Consider the following 22,614-nt stretch of genomic DNA (forward strand, 5'->3'; position numbering starts at 1 on the left):
GGATGTCAGGAGTTATTGTGCTGACAAATGAGGGCGGTGGGTCATTTTTATTTTATTTATTTTTGTTACATTTGTACCCCGCGCTTTCCCACTCATGGCAGGCTCAATGCGGCTTACATATTGTATACAGGTACTTATTTGTACCTGGGGCAATGGAGGGTTAAGTGACTTGCCCAGAGTCACAAGGAGCTGCCTGTGCCTGCAGTGGGAATCGAACTCAGTTCCTCAGGACCAAAGTCCACCACCCTAACCACTAGGCCACTCCATCTAAGAGCGGGAAAGGGACTTAGACCATATTGCTAAGCTGAACTGTGTTAAAAGCAGTGCTAAATTGAACTAAAGGTGAAAAGCATTGCCAAGCTGATCTGTGGGAAAAGCATTGTTGGGAGGAACTGGGCTTGTGGAAAGAGCTGTTCTACCGTATATGGCAAGTAAAAACCTAATTGAACCAAGCTGTGTGAGGTGAGGAGCTTGGTTAGTGAGAGCTGGCCTAGCACGGATACTGCATTGCACTGAGCTATGTGAGGAACTGTGCTAACAGGAGTAACAGTGGAAGGCTCTGTTGAATGGAACTGTGTTTAAAGTTGAACTGTGCTAAGTTGGACTGGGGGTGCTTCAAGAGGAATAGCTTTATTAAGGAGTCAATAAAGTACTTTACTGAATCACCTGTTTTGCTGAGACAATCAATCTTGAGAGTGGATGTGGACATTAATGAGAAGGAAGAGACTGTGAAGGTGCAGGTATGATGCAGATGCAGCAGGAAAGGCTGACAATATGCATGCATAAACAAGTAGGTCTTTAGGTCTCTCTTAAAGTGAGTGATTTCCTGCACAGAACGAAGCTCCATGGGCAACACATTCCACAATGGTCAGAATGAATATTCAGCTGCACTGTCCAGCTAAGTGGCACCGAATATCCATTCCTGAGATGGCCAGTGGGGTTTAACAGGGCCTCTCCTGCCTGGTTAAATTACTTTGAAAATCAATCCCATAAAGTAGTGGTACAGTTAATAGTAACTTGACATGTAAACAATATGGGGTAAATACTCAGCCAGTGGCGGTGAGTATTTTACTGATCACCACCGGCATTATTCCCAGATATTCGATGTCAGGCCATGTCCGAGCTTCAACATTGAATATCTGGTTTATGTGGTGCTGGCTAACAAATAGCCAGATAAATCGATATTCACAACTTAACTGGCCATGGGCTGCCACATAAAGACAGGACAGTGTTTTATATGGTACCATATATGCGGTTACCCTGGCTGGTTAGGTGCTGAATATTGGCACTTAACCAGTCAAGTGCTGAATCCACCCCCAGAACACCCCCCAAAATAGCCAGTTTTCATTTAGGTACTAAGGGGCAGATGCACTAAGGTCCTCGGAAGAGCCCTTCCCTTACCGATTCCATAGCGAATCGGTAGGGAACGGCCATGCATCAAGGAAAGGGAATGGAAATGAGCTGCTCGTTGTAGCTTACTTGCATTCTCTATTCCCTCGGAAGCCAGTCGGCTGGTCGAGCATGCACAGAGCAGCCAAGCGTTACGCTGGCTGCTCTGCGCATGCCAAGGATGTCCTTTATGGACGTCCTTCACTCAAAAAACAACAACAACAACAACAAAAAAGACAGTCCCTGAGGAGCAGGAAAGGTGTCTGAAAAGAGCCCCAGTTAATTTAAGTGCTACTGCTCTGTTGTGTAACATTTCCATTGTTTACTGCTTTGCATGTTAAAGGCAGGCTTTACATCAGGCAATTAGGAAGGACTTCTCTGAAGAAAAAAAAAAATCCAAGTGCTAGTCAGGGACATCTAACAAAAGCTGGACATCTTCCTGCAGCTTTTGTGATGGGCATACTGCTATCAAGGACATTTCAGGCTAGCCAAAAAAGTTTTTTTTTTTTGGGTGGGAGGGGGTTGGTGACCACTGGGGGAGTAAGGGGAGGTGATCCCTGCTTCTCTCCGGTGGTCATCTGGTCAGTTGGGGCACTTTTTTCAGACTTGATCCTAAAAATAACTGGACCAAGTCCGGCCGGCGAAATGCTCATTCGAGCCAGCCATTTTTTTTCATTATAAGGTGAAGCCAGCCATCCCGTACCCACGCCCCCATCCCGCCTTCGCTACCCTACCAACACGCCCCCTTGAAGGTTGGCTGGCGCCGCGATGAAAAAGCAGTTGGGGCTGGCCAAAATCAGCTTTCAATAATACCGATTTGGCCGGGATCAGGAGATTGCCGGCTATCTCCCGATTTGTGTCGAAAGATCGCCGGCGATCCCTTTCGAAAATGAGCTGGATAGTCATTGTAAATGTTGCCACAGCATTACTGATTATTTTCATGACTGTGTAATATGATTCATCTTGAACAGGTTGAAAGTCTAAAAAGGCAGAAAAAATCTTAAATTAAATTCAGATAATAAAAGCACACACATTTTTCAACTACTCTCAGTTTGCTCACCTAGACAAATAATTTTCTCCTTTACCTTCTACAGCATTCTCTGCACATTTTCGGGTCTGTGAGCCATACAGAGACCATAAGGACCGCTACCACTTTGGTTTTCACTGCCCACGTCTTTCTGACAATAAGTCCTACATCTTTTGCTGTTACCATAACAACACAGTCTTTAAATACTGCTGCAATGAGACGGAATTTCAGAATGTTATGCAGATGAATCTCACCATGCTCGTTGATGGGTACATGCACAAGTAAGTGTGATACATTGCGCACTTTTAAGCATTTTGATAATTACATTTATTTGTATTTTAATTCTTAACTGACAGTATTATGAAGAAAAGTATTCTCCATACCATACCAAATTAAAACATATCAAATCAAATCATCATTGTACTTGCTTCATTTTTATCAAATGCTGTTCTGCAAAATTAGTCATATAAAATATGAAAAAGATCACAGCTTGTTTGTCAGTATTTAAGTGGTTTACTGTAATAGTGCTTTCAAAAGTAAAATTAACAGAGGCCTAGTGGTTTGGTGGCAGTTTTCTAGTGGGAACTGTGCAGTGGGTTTAGTTCTTAGATTAGGTCATCCAGGTCAACAAAAGCTAGAATGCTACTGATGCCACATTCACGGTTCCTCAACAATTAGTATAATCGACAATTAGTCTAGTGACAATTCGTCTAATGGTACAATTGGTTTAAATAAAAGAGGAGACAGGATACTGGTGCAAAATTCAGTGTAATTGTGTAAGAAAAAACTACAGCAAGATACAGAAATTAAAGATTAGCACACAAACATTATGAAAGAGGTTAATTTTATAAACTTATATATTTGAGTGAAGTTAGTATGAGAAAATAAAAAAACCTGAAAGTCTGTCAATGCTGTTCTAAAAGCGCAGTCATATTTAATAATTGGCTTCCTAAACAACTTTTTTAGTTACTTAATACATTCATTCATGATTGAAGTCTTCACTCTTCCACATCAAACACTTATGACGTTGCACCTCTATTCCATTCAGTTAAATGTTTACCTATTGTATTACAATACCAAGCATGTTCTGTTTTTTCATTATTGACTTTAAAAAAGTGATCTACCACATGACAAATGCGTGACTTCAAATCTTTATCTTGATTATTTAATTTTTACACCAATTGTACATCAGACAAATTAACTTTTAGATAAATTGTATCTTTGGATGAATTGGACTTTAGGCGAATTGTATCCTTAGACCAACTGTCATTAGACCAATTGTCCATTAGACAAACTGTCATTAGACCACTTGTACCATACCCAGCATTCACAATCCTTGGAAAAGCGATCACAGTCAATTGCACAAAAGCAGCACCTACTGAATTGATTTAGAGATTGCACAGTTCAGGAACAAGCTCTAGTTCATTGGCCTAGACCCAAGGACTGCAGCTAAGTTTGCTGGGAACGGATGTTAACTAGGAAATGTGGAGGGGCATTTTCGAAAGGTCATCCATGTCAGAATTGGTACATCCTCACGAAGTCGTCCAAAATCAGGTAGGCATAATCGAAAAATAGTATGGACGTCCTTAGACATTCCAAAATCGCAGTGCAAAACGACCAAATCAAGGACGTCCAAAGTGTGGTAGAAAGCACGTTTCTCGCAGAACTGTAGAAGGATGTCCATCTTACAGAACCGCCGTCCTTCGGCAGTTCTCCAAGAAATACGTCCGTTTTACTGTACTTTGCACTATGAATGTAAATTTATATTTCCCGTACCTGGATGTTCTGCAACTACATTCACTGTACTTGCAGAACATCGAGAAATATAAGGAATATTAGTATTTTTTTTATTGTATATATGAAGAGGTTCGCACACTTGATAATAATCCATATAAGGAAGGCTCTGCACGTATGAACACGTACTCATCCATATAAGGCCCCACGCGCGTGATGACAGCCCATGCACGTCATGGACGTCCATGCGTCATTATTGTCCACGTGCGAACCTGAGCCAGGATGTTCACGTGCGGACCCATCCATATATGGGACAGTCGTCCATATATGGAACTGTGCATGTAAATACGTCCATCACGCACGTTTTCCAACGGTTATTCATTGAGAAACATGTCTCTCAGACACGAGCCGAACTTCAGCGTCGCTGAGAGACGGCTCCTAGTGCAGCTGTGCCTGAGGCACCAGCGCAGGCTGTTTATGCACCACCACCACCTGCCCCCCAGAACTGTGTCTATTAGAACATGGACACAGATAAGACAGAGGCTGGAAAGGTAACTGCTTTTTTTCACCCCCCCCCTCCCCCCACTGTTCCTGGGCTATCAGGGCCACCTCCTGTAGCACCACATTTAAGAGGTCCCTCAGCAATGTAAGCACTAAGGCCCTCATGATCAAAAGCCCTGCGCTGTTCCAAACAGCGCCCTAAAAATAGCGCCAGGACAGCGCAGGGCTTTTCTGCATCGATGATCAAAGATAATGCATGCAAATCTAAGCAGCGCTATTATCTTTGATTATCATGTTGAAGTGCGGGAGAATTGCGCCTGAGCATGCGCTCAGCACAATCCTCCCACACTTGTTTGACAGGTCTGGGCTGTCAAAAGCCCAAACCTGTCAAACAGCCTGCCCCGAGGCCCGAACAACGAGGCCCCCCCCCAAACCCCCAGAAAACGTCATGGCCGCCGCCGGCCAAACCCTCTCCCACCCAGCTACGGGGGAGGGGGGCTGGAGGTCCGGTGGGTCTCCAGCCCCCGAAACCCCCAGAAATCGTTGCTCCATCGATGGGGGGGGGGGGGGGGCTGGAGGTCCGATGGACCTCCAGCCCACCCCAAAACCTCCCCCCAGCGTTCTCCTTAAATTCCCTGGTGGTCCGTGGTGTCGTGACACTCCCCTGGCCCCGTCCCAGCCCCCTCCCGGCCCCCCTACCTTGTGTTGGAGGAGGGACGCAGCCTGCCTGCCTCCCTCCTCTTCCTGTCAGTCGAAGCCCAAAATGGCGGCACTCAGCACCGCCCACTGCATCCTGGGATGCACTGGGCGGGGCTACAAACCATGTAAGGGAGCATGCTGGACAGGGCTCACCATTCCTCCCCAATTATCCGCAAAATCTAACGCCAGCTTGGAGCTGGCATTGATTTTGCTGCGGCCAGCGACCCAATCTTTGGCGCGCTGGTCGCTGATCATTGGGAATGAATGCGTTAAGCGCCAATCATGCTACTTGCGCTGAGAGCCCTCAAGTGCGCTGTTTCAGGCGCTCGAGGGCTCTGATCATGGGTCGGCTGCAAACTCTGGCGCTAGTATGGCGTTAACAGCCTCTAGCGCCAGAGTTTGCTTTTGATCATGAGGGCCTAACTGTAGTCTACATTCAAGGGTAATCAGTGATACGTGCACATTCACATTCATTAATAGAATCTGTGTACTAGAAAGGAAAACCATTCCCACATCCTTACAATACTGCACACAAACGGTACTCTCTGTCCTCTTGTCCACCTCAATGACATCACCTTTACCAAAGTAATGTCCCCCCTCCCCCCCCCCCCCACCAATCATCAGTGTTGTGTGTCTCTACAATTTGGCTGCCAAATTAATTTGTGTTGTGAAGGCAAGAAGGGCCATCCCCTGACTCTTGGTGTACAAACTTGTATCTTGCAGACGTTTTGGCATTCAGAGGGACCGGGAGACCCTGAGGCGCAGGCTCCGCCATATACGGCGGGACAGCCCCAACATTATCTAGAGCGTGCGACGGCGCCTCAGGGCTAGACGTAAGTATTATAAACAGGGCACCTGTACTCATTTGTAAATGTATTTATTTAATAATGCAAATGTTGTGTACAATATCAGTTTCCTTGTGGCTAATAGGCAAATAGTAAGTCATAACACTTCTGTCCCAGATCAAGGCCTGAGGTTGCAGCTACCCTCCCATGAGTGTGGCTGTAACTTCCAACTAACCTCCTCTTAGATGAATGAGATGACATACCTCACTTCTGTATCCCCCTTTCTGGGGTGGATACTGTTTCATGGTATTCTTGCCTGATGTCCTGCTCTTAGTGGATGTCATAGCATGATTTAAAGAAATGTAAAGAAATAGTGCTTCCACCCCCCCCCCCCCCCCCAAAAAAAAAAATGCCCTGGGACAGTATTTAAGCGTCCTTAGTATTTTCGAATCTTGGCATCGCATTATTAGAATGGCACCAAAGCAGCCACCCACCCGCAAGGGTAATTTCAGTGACCCTGAAATTGAACTGCTGGTGCAGGAAATCCAGAAAAGGCATACACATCTCTTTGCTCCCACAGGCTAGAGGCGAATTGTATCCTTAGACCAATGGGAGGCAGTAAGGGACCGGGTCAATGCGGTCTTCCACTGTGGCAGGGATGTGGAAGACTGCAAGTGGCGCCGGCTGAGGCGTGATGTCTGGAAGAAGGCTGATGCCAACCCCCCCAGCAGATAACACTAGTAACTTGACCCCCCTAGAGTGCATCATTCATGGGCTCTTGCCCAGGAGGGTATCCACGGCATTGGATCCATGGACACATCAGCACAGCCTAAGGGCTCAGGTAGGTTGACCATTAGGAAGCTGGGGTATCTGTTGTGCTGCACTACACTCTGTTTTACACAAGTGGGGGACAGTGTGGTGCTCCTAAGTAGGGGAAGGGGTGAGAACACCATATGCAATACAAATCACTACTCATTACAGACCATGACACAGGGAGTAGCCAGGTGGAGGGGGCAGGGTTTGCAGCTGTGTGTGTGTAGGTTACCACTGTTCCACAGCTTTGGGGCCTTCCCCACTCCCTCCTCTTTTCCCATCACCAAACTGTGCATATCTCCTTCCCACACCTCTGTGCTGTAGCCACTGTGTCTTCTGCACTCCTTCCACAGTTCTATGTCTACCCACCTGCCTGTGTGGCTCGCTTAAACATCAGTCTCTCAAGTACACTGTGCTCCTCATCTCCAGCTCTATACCATGTACAATGACATCTGTGGCTTGCCTACCAATCCCATTCCTCACCATCTCTTTGCTAGGTCTTCACGTGTGGGGCTATGTATATGAATGCTGAAAAACAAAAGTGGTTTTTTTTTTGACCAACACACTTCCTCCCCTTTTGCTATGCAGGTGATGACAGCCAATCAGAGTCAGAAGCTGGCCCTAGTGGCCACCAGCCCCAGCACACTGAACAGCACACAGAGCAGCAAACCAGTGGGCCTGGAGGTGTGCCTGCACAAGAACGCACGCAGGACCACTCACATGGGGTGGAACCACAGGACCGAGCAGCAGCAGAGGCTCTCCCTCCACCACCCGCAGCAGAGGCTCACCCTCCACCACCCGCAGCCTTTGCCAATGGTGGCACAGAGGAAGAAGATGCAGAAGGGGGCGACACATCCTCAGCAGAGGCCATCCAGCCAGAGGAGGCAGCTACTGCACCTCGCAACACAATTGCTGGGCCAGAGTGTGCATCTGGAAGCTTACCGGTGCCAGAAATTGGAGCTGCAATGGGAAGCGCTACAGGTGCAACTGGAAGTGATACAGGCCCGTGAAGTAATACAGCAGCTCCAACCGCTGGAGCACAGCACCTGAAAGCACCTAGTACAGCCCTGATGCAGCAACAAGTGGCATCTACTTCCACCACTGCACAGCAACCACCCGCAAAGAAGAGGAGCTTGAGATCTTCAGCCCCTCAGCCACTGGTCCAGCAGCCACCACACCAGCTCACCTTCTGGGTCCTGTGCCCAGGTTGCAGGGCAAGCCACAGACCGCAAGGTGGCCAGTCTTCCACAGGGCCGCTGAGGCTGCAGGCTGCCTTGTGGACACAGAGGAGAGTGGGAGTTCATCAGAGGAGGACTGTCAACAGAGTTCCCCTGCAGCACTAGCTGCAAAGGAACACGGTGGGAGGGGTAGGAGGGGACAGGGATGGGGCCAGGGGAGGGGGTGTGGAAAGTGATGGGGCATGCTGGGGGTGGAGGGTGGGAGTGTAGGTTATTTCTCACAGATAATAAATTATCTGCGTCCAAGATTCCCCAGACAGAACTATCTGCATGCAGAATACTCTGTACTTGGTCTAGGGGAGGGAACCTTGGATTGGAACCTAGCCAATTACTTCCGCGAGAAAGAACTGAAACTGAGAAAGCAGGCTGAAATATATTAGCTTTTATTATAGAGAAGAAAATATAGATAAGGTATACAAAATAAACTACTCTGGCAAAGCTTTAGCTGAATACAAAAATACTGGCTGATAAAATTACTAACTATATTGTCACACTACTAAACACTAATTCTTACTGGTTACCAGATAAAATTACACAACTGATTGTTCAGGTTACACTATGTTACGAGGTAGTACAGTTATTAGCAGCTTGTCTCCTGATCACAGTTATGACCATAACCCGTCTCTTGCTCAGGTAATTTCCACTCACTAAACCCAGCCTAATAGGAAATAGATCACCATATCTCTCACCAGGCTGACCTTCGTGGCAGTCTCTCGGGAGTTGCACAGGATACTTCCCAGACTCAAGCTGAGTTACCAGCGAGTCTTCGTCAGAGCCAGGACAAGCACTCTGCAGCAGACAGGGAGGGCACAGGTCACTCAGTGCAGGTACAGCTGAACCATGATACTTCCTCCAGATACACAGTTCACCAGACGAGGACCTTATCAGGTCTCTCCAGTCTTCTTTCCAGCTTCCACCTTCTTCCAAGGGTTCCGACTAACTTCTTTCTTGTTCCCGCTCTTCCCAGTACCTCTCGGTCCGGTGACTGCAGGAACCCAATCAGTCTCTTCTTCAGCTCACTGCATGGCAAGAAGGGTCCGTTGTTCTTGACCTTCAAGTTGTTACATTGTGGTATGCATTTTCTGTTTCATGTCTCACTCCCTTTCAGCTTCTCAGGGAGATAAAGGGGGGCTGGTTTGCCAACAGCATGTCCTTGGATGTTACATGACTGCTAGTGATTTTCCAGAAAGCTGAATTAGCTAAATCACTGCTGTGCAGGTCATAGGTTGCAGACACCATCTTGATGTCATAGGATTATGCAGGCCAAGACCAGCAAGGTGAGACACACAGGGAAATACCCCTACAGGAGGAAGAAGTGTGAGGGTTGGAGGGAGGGGAATATGCACAGAGCGGCTGATGGTGGTGGGAGGGGGGTGGTGGTGGCGGCGGTGTGTAAGTAGTATGTGATAGAAATAAATGTCAACTTACTCTCACACAAAACTTGTCTCGATCAGTCTTTGCCTGGCTCTGACCCCTAGCTGGTGTGCACTCTGCTGTGCTCTGTGGGCGGGAGGTGGAGGGGGCTCCTCATCCTGTTCATCTGGGGCCTGCTGCTGTGGTTGCTGTGGCTCTTCTGGGAGGGCCTGTCCTCTGCGCATTGCCAAATTATGTAGCATGCAACAGGCCAGGAATATCTTTGCCATCTTTTGGGGGCTGTACAGGAGCTCCCCTCCAGAACGATCCAGACATTGGAACCTGTTCTTAAGTTGTCCGAAGGTGCGCTCGATGATGCCACGGGTGGTCTGATGTCTACTGTTGTAGTTCTCCTCTGACCTTCTTTGTGGGTGCACTATGAGGGCCATGAGCCAACTCTGCTGTGGGTAGCCTCTGTCACCTTTGGGGAGAAGCAGGATGAGAAAGATGAGTGTGTATTGTTTGGAGTGGGTATCTTGTGGAGCTGGGGGGGAGAATAGTGGGTTGTGGAGTGAGCTGGAGGGAGACAGTGCTGAGGGTTGCCCGGTGGAGGAGGTATAGTTTGGCAGATCCATGCTGCACTTACCTAGGAGCCATCTGCCGGTGATCTCCCCTCAGTCAAACCTAAGGAAGATTCGTGAGTGCTGCAGTATATAGGCGTCATGGGAGGAACCTGGGTATCAGGCACACACGTCTAGAATCTCCCCCTGGGTGTCACACATAACTTGCATATTGAGTGAGTGGAATGCTTTCCTGTTCCTAAAAGTGGTCTCTCGTGCTCGGGGGGGGGGGGGGGGGTCTGAGTAAAACGTGTGCAGTAAGTGGCGCCTTTGACCGAGGTGAAGCGAGCTACAGCGTAGAAGTCAGCCATGTTGTTCTGCAGGGCCTGGGGTGTGGTGGGGAAGGTGATGTACTCAGAGGTGTGGGTAAGGAAGGCATCAAGGAACTGGGTGAGGCAGTTAGAAATGGAAGCCTGGGTGAGACCCGTGTTCACAGATAGGAGAGACTGGAAACTCCCAGTGGCCAGAAAAGATAGAGAAGCAGTGATCTTTAGGTGCACAGGGATGGGGTTGTTCCTACGGGTCCTGGGCTGCAGGAGGGGTTGGAGCTGGTCACAAAGGTGCTGAATGGCAGCCCTATCAAACCGGTACCTAGTGAGACACTGCAGGTCAGTGAGGTCTAGGAAACTGCTACAGGGCCTGAAAACTCTGGGGCATGAGTACCTCCTGCGGTGCTTCCCCTCTTCCTCCAACATGTAAGCCATCTGTGCATTTAGTGCCTCCATTTCCCCACACTACAGGTGCAATGCAGTGCCACCAGTGCTCACCTCTCCCTACCAACCTGGTGAAACACAGCAGCAACAAACAGAAGCTGACACTCCCACCACCAACAAACAAAGCGGTCACACACAGCAGAGCCACACTGCAAGCACTCTCTGACCCACTACAAACTCTCCTGCCACACCCTCTAGCCACTCACTCTCCAAGCAGCAAACGACAGTCTTCACAAATACGCTGCAGCAGTACACAGGACAAAGAGACAAACAGAGACTACAGACAGGTAAGGGAATGAAATATGAACTTGGAGACAGTGAATGAAGAGGGATAGGGGGCGGGGATGGGGAGATAGAGGAAGGAGTAGTGGTGTCTGTGTTTGGGGGCTAGAAGGGGTAGGGAAAGCTGAAAAGGTAAAACACAAATGAGGCAGGTGAGGGTGAAAACGTTCCAACTAGGGCAAACAGACAAAGGTAACAGGTACTCAACAATCTCTCAGCTTTCTTTCTAAACAACGATTCAGCTTTCTCTCCCAACAATGATCTTGCCACTTTCCAACTCCACAAAATCGCTAATGGGTCTAAAGACCCCCTTACCCTGGTCGCTTTTATTTCAGGTCTAACTAAGGACGCCCATGTTCGCCCACATGTGAAACCATTTCGCTAGCCGTTATATGTTGGAGGCGCCCATCTCGTAACGCCGCCCATAACACGCCCCTAACATGCCCCCTGTGGGGACGACCATAGATGGGCATCCTCGTGCTGAGGACGTCTTTACGGCCCTGTTTCGATTATTGGATTTAGACAAACGTCTTTCACAGGGACACCCATGTTCCTTTTTTGTCGCTTTTTGGACGCCCTTCTCTTTCGAAAATGAGCCTGAAAATCATCAGGGAGTTAGAAATGAAAGCTCATGATACCAGATCCTAGCCCTGTTTCAGATTGAACTGGAAGCCAAAGGAGCATAAAGAAACTGACAGTCCCCCATCCCCAGAAACCTAAACCTAAAATTCATTGTGCATCTGTAATTGTTCTTTTAACTTCTGCATGCTGAGGTTGATTCTTCCTCAGAAGTTCTGGATTCCTTTTGGTAGATAATACCATCAAGCAGGTTTTTCTGAATATCTCCCTCTTGGTGTCTATCATTTGCATGCTTGAATTTTGCAACCTCTACTGGAAGTCTATTCAAGATGCCTATAATTTTCCCAGTGGCAAAGTATTTTTTTCACATTCCTGTTGGGTTTTTTTACCTTCAACTTCATGGCATGACTTTTATCCTTCAGTTTTTCATTCTATGGAAAATATTTGCTTCTTGTACTTTAGTGAAGCTTGCTACATATTCAAATGTTTGAATAGTATCCCACTTTTCTCTTCTTTCTTCTAGAGAGTGTATCTTTAGATTCTTTATTCTTTCAGTGTCTGGTTTATAGTGTAGGCCATGTACTGGTTGGAGGACTTCCTTCAAATTATCCTCATTAATTCTCCCCTGCACCTTAGGTGCCCAGTATATGAGGCTTGGGGAGGCTAAGGCTCCCAAGCCCCGGCCAGAACCTTCCCCACGTCCTTCCCTTTGTCAGCAGTAGCGGCAGCAGCAGCAATAATAATTTAAAAAAAAGAAATTGTCATAGGGCCACTTCCTTTATGTGTGGCACTGCTGACTTTATCAGTCCCACCCCCTCCACTGTAGATTTCCTACTTCAGAGGGGCAGAGCTGGTAATACTGCACATAGATGCAGCTGTCCCGTGCTTTTTTCTTGCTTTGTTAATGCTGCTGCAGGTCTTGAGAAGAAGCAGTTCTGAGGATACCTGGGGGACAGATGCTGGAGGTGGATAGGGTGAGAGGTTTGACATACAGTGTGGTAGGGAGACAGAGGGGCAATGATGGACATGGGAGAGATGAGAGAGCTGAGATGTTGGATGGAAGGGGAAGAAACAGAGGAGATAGTGGATGGAAGGGGGAGAAAGAGAGAGTATATTGGATGGAAAGGGGAAGAAAGAGGAAATACTGGATGGGAGGGGGAAACAGAGGATAATAAAAGACTGAAGAATAAGAGGAAGGAGAATGGGAGGGTGAAGATGAGGGAAGGAGATGAAAAGCTGTAGGTAGACACAGTAAAAAGAAGAAAATTGAAGACTGGATAGTAAGAATGAATGAAATCTGAGTAGTGAGTTAATGCAGAAAAATAAATGGAAAAAAACTTTAAAAAGATAATGTTGGAGATGGATGTAGTTGAGGAAGTGAAGATGATAGGAGGAGAGAGAAAAATGACAAGAGAGTTAAGAGGAGACGGAGAAAAGCAGAAATAAGACCAATATGATTAGGACAATTAAATAGGCAGACACTCATTAAAAATGAAACAAATAAAACAGCAGAAAGTAAAGTAATACTTTTTTATTGGACCTAACTTAATACATATTTTTATTAGCTTTCAGAGGTCAGAACCTCCTCCCTTAGGGCTGGACGGTATACTATACAGCAGGATACTGTCCTCATCTGAGAAAGGAGGTTTAGTCTCTGTAAGTTAGTCCAATAAAAAGGTATGACCTTATTTTCCATTTTATGTTTTATTTTGTTTTTGTTAAGTTTTAAAGTAGTGATTGTCAGTTTTTGAAATGTACATCTGCTATATTTATATTTTCTATAGGTCAAGGGGAAAAGCATCACTCTTCCGTGTCCTGCCTCTCTTATGCAGCTTCCTGTAGGCAGGGCATGGCAGAGGAAAGGCCCCACCAGGCAGAGAGCAGCTTTCATTGCTGCCTCTGCCATGACCTGCCAGAGTTTGGAGGACTGGAGAGAAAGGGAAATGGAGGTAGGCATATGCCATAACTGGGCATGGGGGGGGGGGGGGGGGGGGGGGGGAGGGGAAAGAGCCTGGATCAAAGGAGAAGGAGAACAGGGGAAGAGAAGGAGAGAGATGCTGGACCTGGAATAAAGTGGGGGACTGAGGGAATAGAGAGAGAGAGATTTGGAGCCAAGGGGAGGGGGAAGAGAGGGGACAGGTGCTGGACTGGAGGGTGGAGCAGAGGGGAGAGAGAGGCGGAGACTGGACTGGGGGAAAGACACTGGCCTAATTGGAGGGAGGGAGGGAGGGAGAGTGACAGAGAGAGATGCCAGACTACAGAAGGTGGGTGGGTGAGAAGGGTCAAGGAGCTCAGGAGGAGGAGAAGATAGAGGAAAGAAGCCGGACATGAGGAAGGACAGGGACACAAAAGAGATGCTGGCTCTGGACACAGACACAGAGGAGAGACACATAAGAAAGATAGATGGTGGACATAAAGAAAAAATTTCAGTAGAACAGGAGACCCTGGAGAGAGTTAAGAAAAAAGCAAAAGAGAGACACTGGGACCAAAGCAATGCTCAGACAACAAATGTAGAAACAAAAGGCTTTTTTAAAAAAAATTAATTGTAATATGTCAGCTTTAGGAAACATTCCCCCCCCCCCCCCTCGGTCCCCGGTACCTTGGGAGCAATGGTGTTATTGGGGGGGGGGGGGGGCTCCCATCTCAATTTTTCCACCCAGGGCCCATTCAATCCTCATCACTGGTTCAGTGTAATTTTTGTCTTCATGTTTCTATTTTTAGTTTGTGGTTACTTATTCTATACTGGGTGAGGGTCCAGCTTTGTTCTCTGTGTGTGAAAGTGGCTGAGTATTCTGCTAGCATGTTTATAGTTTATTCGGACTTTCTATAACACCCGTACTGACACGCAGAACCGGGTGGTGTATAATCAGTAAATTTTGGAAAACAGAAAGGAACTACAATTTTCTAAAAGACAGAAAACACGGAAGGATAGAATTCAATCAACATCTAAACCACAATATAAAAAAGAATATAAAATCAAAAGTAAAATCAATAAGTAGGTATCCTATATGAGATAGATTATCAGAAAGAGAAATCTTTCCCACATCCTTGATAAGTACCAAATGCCTGGCCAAAGAGCCACGTTTCAAACACTATTTTGAATTCCTTTAATGAGGAGATGCTTTGGAAATTCAAAGGCAGATTATTCCATGCAATTAAAAAATGGAACGTCTTGTGGTCTCGAGTCGTGCTTGTTTTGGACCAGGGAGAACTAGGTGATAATCATTGATAGAACGGAGAACCCGTGACACAGTATAAGGAATTGTGAGAGCAGCAAAATAATCTAGCAAGCCTATTAAAGAGTAGTAAATAACCTGGACCGGATGGCATGCATCCAAGGTTACTGAAAGAACTTGAGCATGAAATTGTTGATCTGCTGTTAGTAATCTGTAACCTGTTATTAAAGTCATCCATAGTACCTGAAGATTGGAGGGTGGCCAGTGTGACGCCATGTCTTTTGATGATGTTATATAGTAAAGGCTGATAAAGTTTTAGGATTCAAGGTGGTCTATTTGTAGAAGATTTATAACAGTGAGTAATTGAATGCTTTACACCATGAAATATAGTCAATTGTTGATATGATGAGAATTTTAATTGAGCTGACTGGTGAGATGTAGAGTTTGTGATACATGGGCTGATCAAGATGGGATTAATGTATATCTTTTTAATTTTGTTTTAGGCTTTTTTTGAAGGGGTATGTTGATCACCCCTGATTTTTAGGTATGTATTGATACATTATTGGATTTTATTAAATCCATCCAACGTTTTATACACTTTTATATGTTTGGAAAGTGGCTTGTCTTATCTCCTCCTCTATTTTACTTTTGAATGTGTAATGCATTTATTGTACTTTATTTTATCATTTGCTGTTGTGACTTTATATATATATATATATATATATATATATATATATATATATATATATAACTTGAGATGTTGTTATCACTATTTTTATGTTTTTATTTGTAGTTTTACCCCTGACACAGCCTGAGGGCGAATCGTGGCCATGTCGGGTACTGCTTTTATCTTGGTTTGAATAAATTATTTCTTTGTTTTTATATATGTGTATCGGTCTACTTTTTATAACAGACCATTGGAAAGAATAATCCAAATCATAGTTACATGATGCCGGGGTCAACCTTGGAGATCAGCACCCAAGAAAAAACAGCAGCCAAAAAAGTGAACAGGATGCTAGGAATTATTAGGAAAACGATGGTAAATAAGACTGAGACTACTGTAATGCCTCTGTATCACCCCATGGTGCGACCTCACTTTGGGCCTCTTTTAACTATATTGTGCTAGCAAATCCTGGCACAGCAAATGAGAGGGCTTCCTCTCATTTTCTGTGTAGGAAGTGCTAACACAGAAGCTCTTTGAGTACTGCTTTTAGTTCTGGTCACTGTATCTCAAAAAAGATATGGTGGAATTAGAAAAGGTTCAAAGAAAGGCGACCAAAATGATAAAGGGGATGGAACTCCTCTCATATGAGGAAAGGTTAGGGCTCTTCAGCTTGGAAAAGAGACGGCTGAGGGGAGATATGATTGAGGTCTACAAAATTCTGAGTGGTGGAGAATGAATAGAAGTGAATTGATTTTTTTACGCTTTCAGTAGAGAGGTGTGGTAGCCGTGTTAGTCCACTCTTAAAGGTTATCAATAGAAATCAAACAAAATAAAACATGGAAAAGAAAATAAGATGATACCTTTTTTATTAGACATAACTTAATACATTTCTTGATTAGCTTTTGAAGGTTGCCCTTCTTCGTCAGATCGGAAATAAGCAAATGTGTTAGCAGATAGTATATATAAGAGAAACATCAAAGCATTACTTTGACAGTCTGACAGAGTGGGAGGGTGGGGATATGCATGGGGACATCAAAGCATTTCATTGATATTCTAACAGGATGGGTGTTGGTAGGTGAGAGGAGGGTAATAAACAGAGAAATAAACAGAGAAATACAGCTTTATGGTTTATAATGGGTTAGAAAACCCAGATCCTTATTAAGAATATCAATGAAATGCTTTGATATTTGCTTTGAAAGGCTTTGTTCCACTGGTAGCCAATGATTTAGCAATGGAGTCACATAATCTGATTTTATTATGTCACATAATAGCCGAAAAGCTATGTGAATGTCTTTGTAGGATTGATCTGTACTAATCTGACTTATTCAGTTTTCCATTAGATATATTGATGTCTTAGTGCCCACTGCACTGTATATGGTGCTGCCTTTTCCTGAGTAGGTGCAAAAGAAAGTAGATCCAAAACAGAATGCCTCAAAACAAGATATCCTTATTAAATCAGTCACCCTGTGTGTGCACTCATTTTCCTGGGTAGGTCCTTGTTGTGTGCTCCTGGAAGTTAATGTGATTATAGTATGGAAGAATTGCTCTATTGGTCTGGGGTGACATTTGTAGTGTTTTGTAATACTTTATAATTGTGGATTTTGGATTTGCATATAAAAACATAGAAAACTGAAGTCAGATAAAAACCATATGGCCTATCCAGTCTGCCCATCCATTCCATCTATTTTCCGTTCCTCTCCCTTAGGTATCCTATGTACTTGTCCCAAACTTTCTTGAATTCAGATACAGTTTTCGTCTTCACAACCTACACTGGGATGTTCCACAAATTCACCGCCCTGTCCATGAAGAAGGATTTCCTCAGGTTACTTCTGAGTCTATCCCCTTTTCACCTTTATACTATTCCCCCTCATTCTTTCAGTTTTCTCTGATTTTTCTGCCTTTCTGTTCAAATTTAATTCATTATTACTATCCAGTCTTTAATTTCCCTCTTTTTACTTCATCTACCTACGGCTTTTCATCTTTCCCTCACCCTTGTTCTTCCCTATGCCCCTTCCTCTTATTCTCCAGTCTTTCACTAACTCTTTCCATCCAGCATCCATCCTTTTTCTCTCCCTACCCCTCCATCCAGCATCTTTCCTCTTTCTCCCCATTCTTCCAATGTCTCACCCTCTTTCTCTTTGCATCCTTCCACCCAGTGTCTCCTCTCTTTCTCTCAGTACCCTTCCATTCAGCGTCTTCCCTTTCTCTCCATACCCTTCCATCAAGCGTCTTTTTTCTCTCCCTACCCTTCTGTCCAGTGACTCCCCTCTTTCTCTCCCCATCCTTCCAATGTCTCCCCCTCTTTCTCTATGCATCCTTCCATCCAGCATCTTCTCATTCTTTTCGTACTCTTCCATCCAGCATGTCCTCTTTCTCTCCTTACCCTTCCATCCAGTGTCTCCCCTCTTTCTCTTCCTATCCTTCTAGTGTCTCTACCTCTTTCTCTATGCATCCATCCAGCATCTCCTCTTTCTCTCCCTACTCTTCCATCCAGTGTCTTCCCTCTTTCTCTTCCCACCCATCCAGTGTCTTCCCTCTGCATCCTCCCTTCCAGCATCTCTCCTTTTTCAGTCCCCATCCTTCCAGTGTCTTCCCTCTTTCTCTCTCCCACCTTACATTCATCATCTTTCTTTCTTCATTCCTCCAGCCAGGGTCTCCCCCTTTCTCCCTGTCTTTCTACCCAGCATCTTCTCCAACCCTTTTCCATCCATGACCCCTCTTTCACGTCCCATCTTTCCTTTCATCACCTCTCTTCCATCCAGGTTCCCACTTTTCTATCTTTTTCCTCCCCTCTCTCCATTCAACATCTACTGCCTCTTTCTTCACACCCCCTCCCCTCTTTCACGGCATCTTCTATCCTGGGCTGTCCACTGCTGTTTCTCCCGATAATGAACAGCAGCGGCCATGGAAAAACAACAAATAGGAAACCTGGGGCTGCAGCCTTCAGGCATGTGCTGTTGGCTCTGTTGGTTCTTTGCCCCAGAACGGGAAGTTGATGTCACCAGGGATAGGGGACTGACAGAGCCGACAGCATATGCCTGAAGGCTGCGGCTCTACGCTTGCTGTTTGCTGTTTTGCCACTGCTGCTGCTGGGTGGACTGAACTTTAGTTTACTTCAGATAGGCTAAGGCTTACTTGCAATCTGAGGTATGCAGTACACTTTTGTCAGGATGAGCATGTGTTTTTGGAAAAAATGTTGGTAGGACAATTAACTGATTAAGATGGAAATCCAACACGAAACTTAGGGTGTGTGCAGAGAACTACTCTATTGTGGTGAAATTTAGTGTAAGGTGGATAAGCTACTAGGGCCTGAAGCTTAATGACTCTTTGAGCTAAAGTGACCACCACCAAAAACACAACTTTCCAGGTCAAATATTTCACATGACAGGAATCAAGAGGCTCAAAAGGAGCTTTCATCAGCTGGGTGACGACAATGATGAGATCCAATGACACAGAAGGAATGGATCCTAAGGAGCTTAGCCAAGATTGGGTGGCAGAGCCGGTGGCGGGAGGCAGGGATGGTGCTGGGCAGACTTATACGGTCCGTGCCAGAGCCGGTGGTGGGAGGCGGGACTGGTGGTTGGGAGGCGGGGATAGTGCTGGGCAGACTTATATGGTCTGTGCCCTGAAAAGGACAGGTACAAATCAAGGTAAGGTATACACAAAAAGTAGCACATATGAGTTTATCTTGTTGGGCAGACTGGATGGACCATGCAGGTCTTTTTCTGCCATCATCTACTATGTTACTATGTAAGTTGGAGGTTTGACAGGGGGCTTCGTTAATAACAAACCTCGCATAAAGCGAATAACTATGCAGGGATGGGCTTACCTCCTACATGGTGATGATAAGCACTAATTGCACTTGGATGAACCCTTACAGGGTTGATTTTCAAACCAAACTCAGAGAGGTGCAAGAGGTATTCAAGCAGTTTTTGTATAGGGCAGACGAGGGGATCTAAGGTCTTGCCCTCACACCAGACAGCAGACCTCCTCCACTTAAATGAGTAACACATCTTAGTAGAGTCTTTCCTGGAAGCTAGCAAAATACATATAACAACAACCTCACAACTTTCGAACCACACACGTACAAATCATGCCCACACAAAAGAACAACAAAGTCCACAACAAACCTAACACCTTCAGACACCAACAAGGGATATCAAAAAAAGAAAACACCAAATCTACACATCAAGAAAACGGACAACTGATAAAAATCACCACAAACCCGAACCCAAGGGAGCAATACCAATTAATACAAATAGGCTACTCTAATGCTAGATCAATAATTTAATAAACCACAATGATAACTGACTGGATAATGGCAGATCACCTTGACTTCCTTCTCATTAATGAAACTTGGATTCATGACTCCAAAGACCCAATAATCCTAGCGCTTTGCCCACCAGGGTACAAAATTACCCACTGGACAAGGGAAGGAAAAAGAGGCGGAAGCATAGCTATAATTTATAAATCCCAATACACAGTCACAACAACAGTTGAATCTATCCTTCCCCAACTCGAAACAGCCTCAGTCAGAATCAACCACCCCAACCTGCATGACCAACTAAACATAATCCTATTTTATAGACCCCCGGCTAAATGGCAAGATGCCCAGATACACTTCATGGACTTCATATCAAACACCTGCCTGTCCTCCCAAAACATTCTTATAGCAGGAGACATCAACCTTCATCTGGAAGATATTAACACAAACAATGTACACGAATGCAAGGAATTCCTACAACTCTGGGAGATCCACTGGCCTAACATGCAACCCACTCACAAGAAAGGACACACATTAGACATCAGTACCCATAAATTTTCATCAGAAGCGAACCTCAGAATCAAAGACACAAAATGGACAGCCACACCGTGGTCAGACCACTACAAGGCAAACACCTCTCTCCTTTGGAAAACAAAAGAGACACAACAAAAACAAGAAAAAAGAACATATACTACAAGAGGCAAAATAGACCCTCTAACATTTTGGCAACAAATATACACCGATGAATGGACAACAACTACAGACTCACCCCAATTTCTACAAGAATGGGACAACAGATGCAGAACAGTTCTAGACAAGATAGCACCACTCCAAACTAGTGGCCTAGTGGTTAGGGTGGTGGACTTTGGTCCTGGGGAACTGAGGAACTGAGTTTGATTCCCGGCACAGGCAGCTCCTTGTGACTCTGGGCAAGTCACTTAACCCTCCATTGCCTGCCACATAGAGCCTGCCATGAGTGGGAAAGCGTGGGGTACAAATGTAACAAAAAAAAAAACACCTCACATAGGAAAAGCTCAATCCCTTGGTTCAACGAAGAACTGAAAGAACTAAAAACACAGGTTAGAAGGCTAGAAAGAGCTTGGAGCAAAAAAAAAAAAAAAAGACGAACACACACTCAAAGAGTGGAAATAGTTACAAAGAAAATACAAATACAAAATCAGACAAACCAAAAGAACGCACTACTAATAGGACCAAATTACAAGGATACGCATAAACTCTTTTCACTTGTAAATAATCTACTAAACATCACACAGGTCACTTCGAATAGCATAGAAACCCCATCGGCAACCAACCTAGCGAACTATTTCAAGGAAAAAATCATAAAGCTCCGACGCATGATACCAAGCAATACCACTGAGTACACAAGCATCCTTGAATGCTTAGACCCGAAACCTGGGGAATATCCAGCCGATCGATCATGGACCAACTTTGACTTGATTTCAGTAGACGAACTCACACACTGGCTCGGAAAATATGCCAAATCTCAATGCAAACTTGACATCTGCCCTACTAGCCTATTAAAAGCCGCCCGCAAACAATTCACAAAAGACCTCACGAACCAAGTAAATTACAGACTCCTAAATGGTCTCTTCCCCACGGACAAAGGAAATATCCTTCTCACTCCACTGTCAAAAGATGCCAAGGAAAGCACAATGGACCTAACCAACTACCGACCAGTTGCTACTATCCCGCTCATAACAAAACTGATGGAAGGTATAGTGACGCAACAATTCACGGAATACCTAACCAAACACTCAATTCTACATGAGTCTCAATCAGGATTTAGATCAAATCATAGTACTGAAACTGTACTAGTGTCTGCAATGAATTCATTCAAAAAAACAATTGCAACCAGCAAGAACATACTTGTACTACAATTCGACATGTCTAGTGCTTTCGACATGGTAGATCATGAAATATTACTACACCTGCTAGAATACTTTGGAATCGGAGGCCCAGTTCTCAAATGGTTCAAAGGATTCCTCACCACCAGATCCTACCAAGTAACAACAAATAATGACAGATCACCACCTTGGACACCGGAATGTGGAGTTCCTCAGGGATCCCCCCTTTCGCCAACTATTTTCAACCTTATGATGATACCACTAGCCAAACTTCTAGCCAACCAGAACTTTAACCCCTACATATATGCGGATGATGTCACGATCCACATCCCGTTCAAAAGTAACTTAAACGAAATAACCAACGAGATCAACCAGAGCCTCCAAATCATGCACTCTTGGGCGGACTCATTCCAGTTAAAACTGAACGCAGAAAAAACTCAATGTCTAGTTCTCACTTCCCAATACAACACAAACAACTACCCTACCATAACCACACCATACTGCACACTCCCTATCTGAAAATTCTTGGAGTCACTATTGATCAATACCTCACACTCGATACCCACGTGAAGAATATAACGAAGAAAATGTTCTACTCGATGTGGAAACTCAAGAGAATAAAACATTTTTTCCCAAGAAACATCTTCCGTACCCTAGTACAGTCATTAGTAATAAGTCATCTGGACTACTGTAACACTTTGTACGCAGGCTGTAAAGAACAGACCATTAAAAAACTCCAAACAGCCCAGAACACCGCAGCCAGACTCATCTTTGGAAAAACTACATACGAAAGGGCGAAACCTCTAAGAGAGAAACTACACTGGCTACCACTCAAGGAACAAATCGAGTTCAAGATCTGCACAACCGTCCACAAAATCATCCACGCAGACACCCCACTCTATATGTTAAACC

At 45.1% G+C, this 22,614-nt stretch overlaps 1 protein-coding gene across 3 annotated transcripts in view; it reads left to right on the forward strand.

Annotated features, from left to right (window-relative positions):
• The window catches only part of SHISAL1 (shisa like 1), a 466,569-nt gene that overhangs the window by 250,801 nt on the left and 193,154 nt on the right, over positions 1-22,614 (forward strand). For all 3 annotated transcript variants that reach the window (XM_030215136.1, XM_030215135.1, XM_030215134.1), the window contains exon 3: positions 2,484-2,697. In XM_030215136.1, the coding sequence (XP_030070996.1) occupies positions 2,484-2,697 (214 nt within the window). The remainder of the gene's footprint in view (positions 1-2,483; positions 2,698-22,614) is intronic.

Source organism: Microcaecilia unicolor, chromosome 9 (assembly GCF_901765095.1).
Source record: "Microcaecilia unicolor chromosome 9, aMicUni1.1, whole genome shotgun sequence".
In the NCBI taxonomy this organism is placed as follows: domain Eukaryota; kingdom Metazoa; phylum Chordata; class Amphibia; order Gymnophiona; family Siphonopidae; genus Microcaecilia; species Microcaecilia unicolor.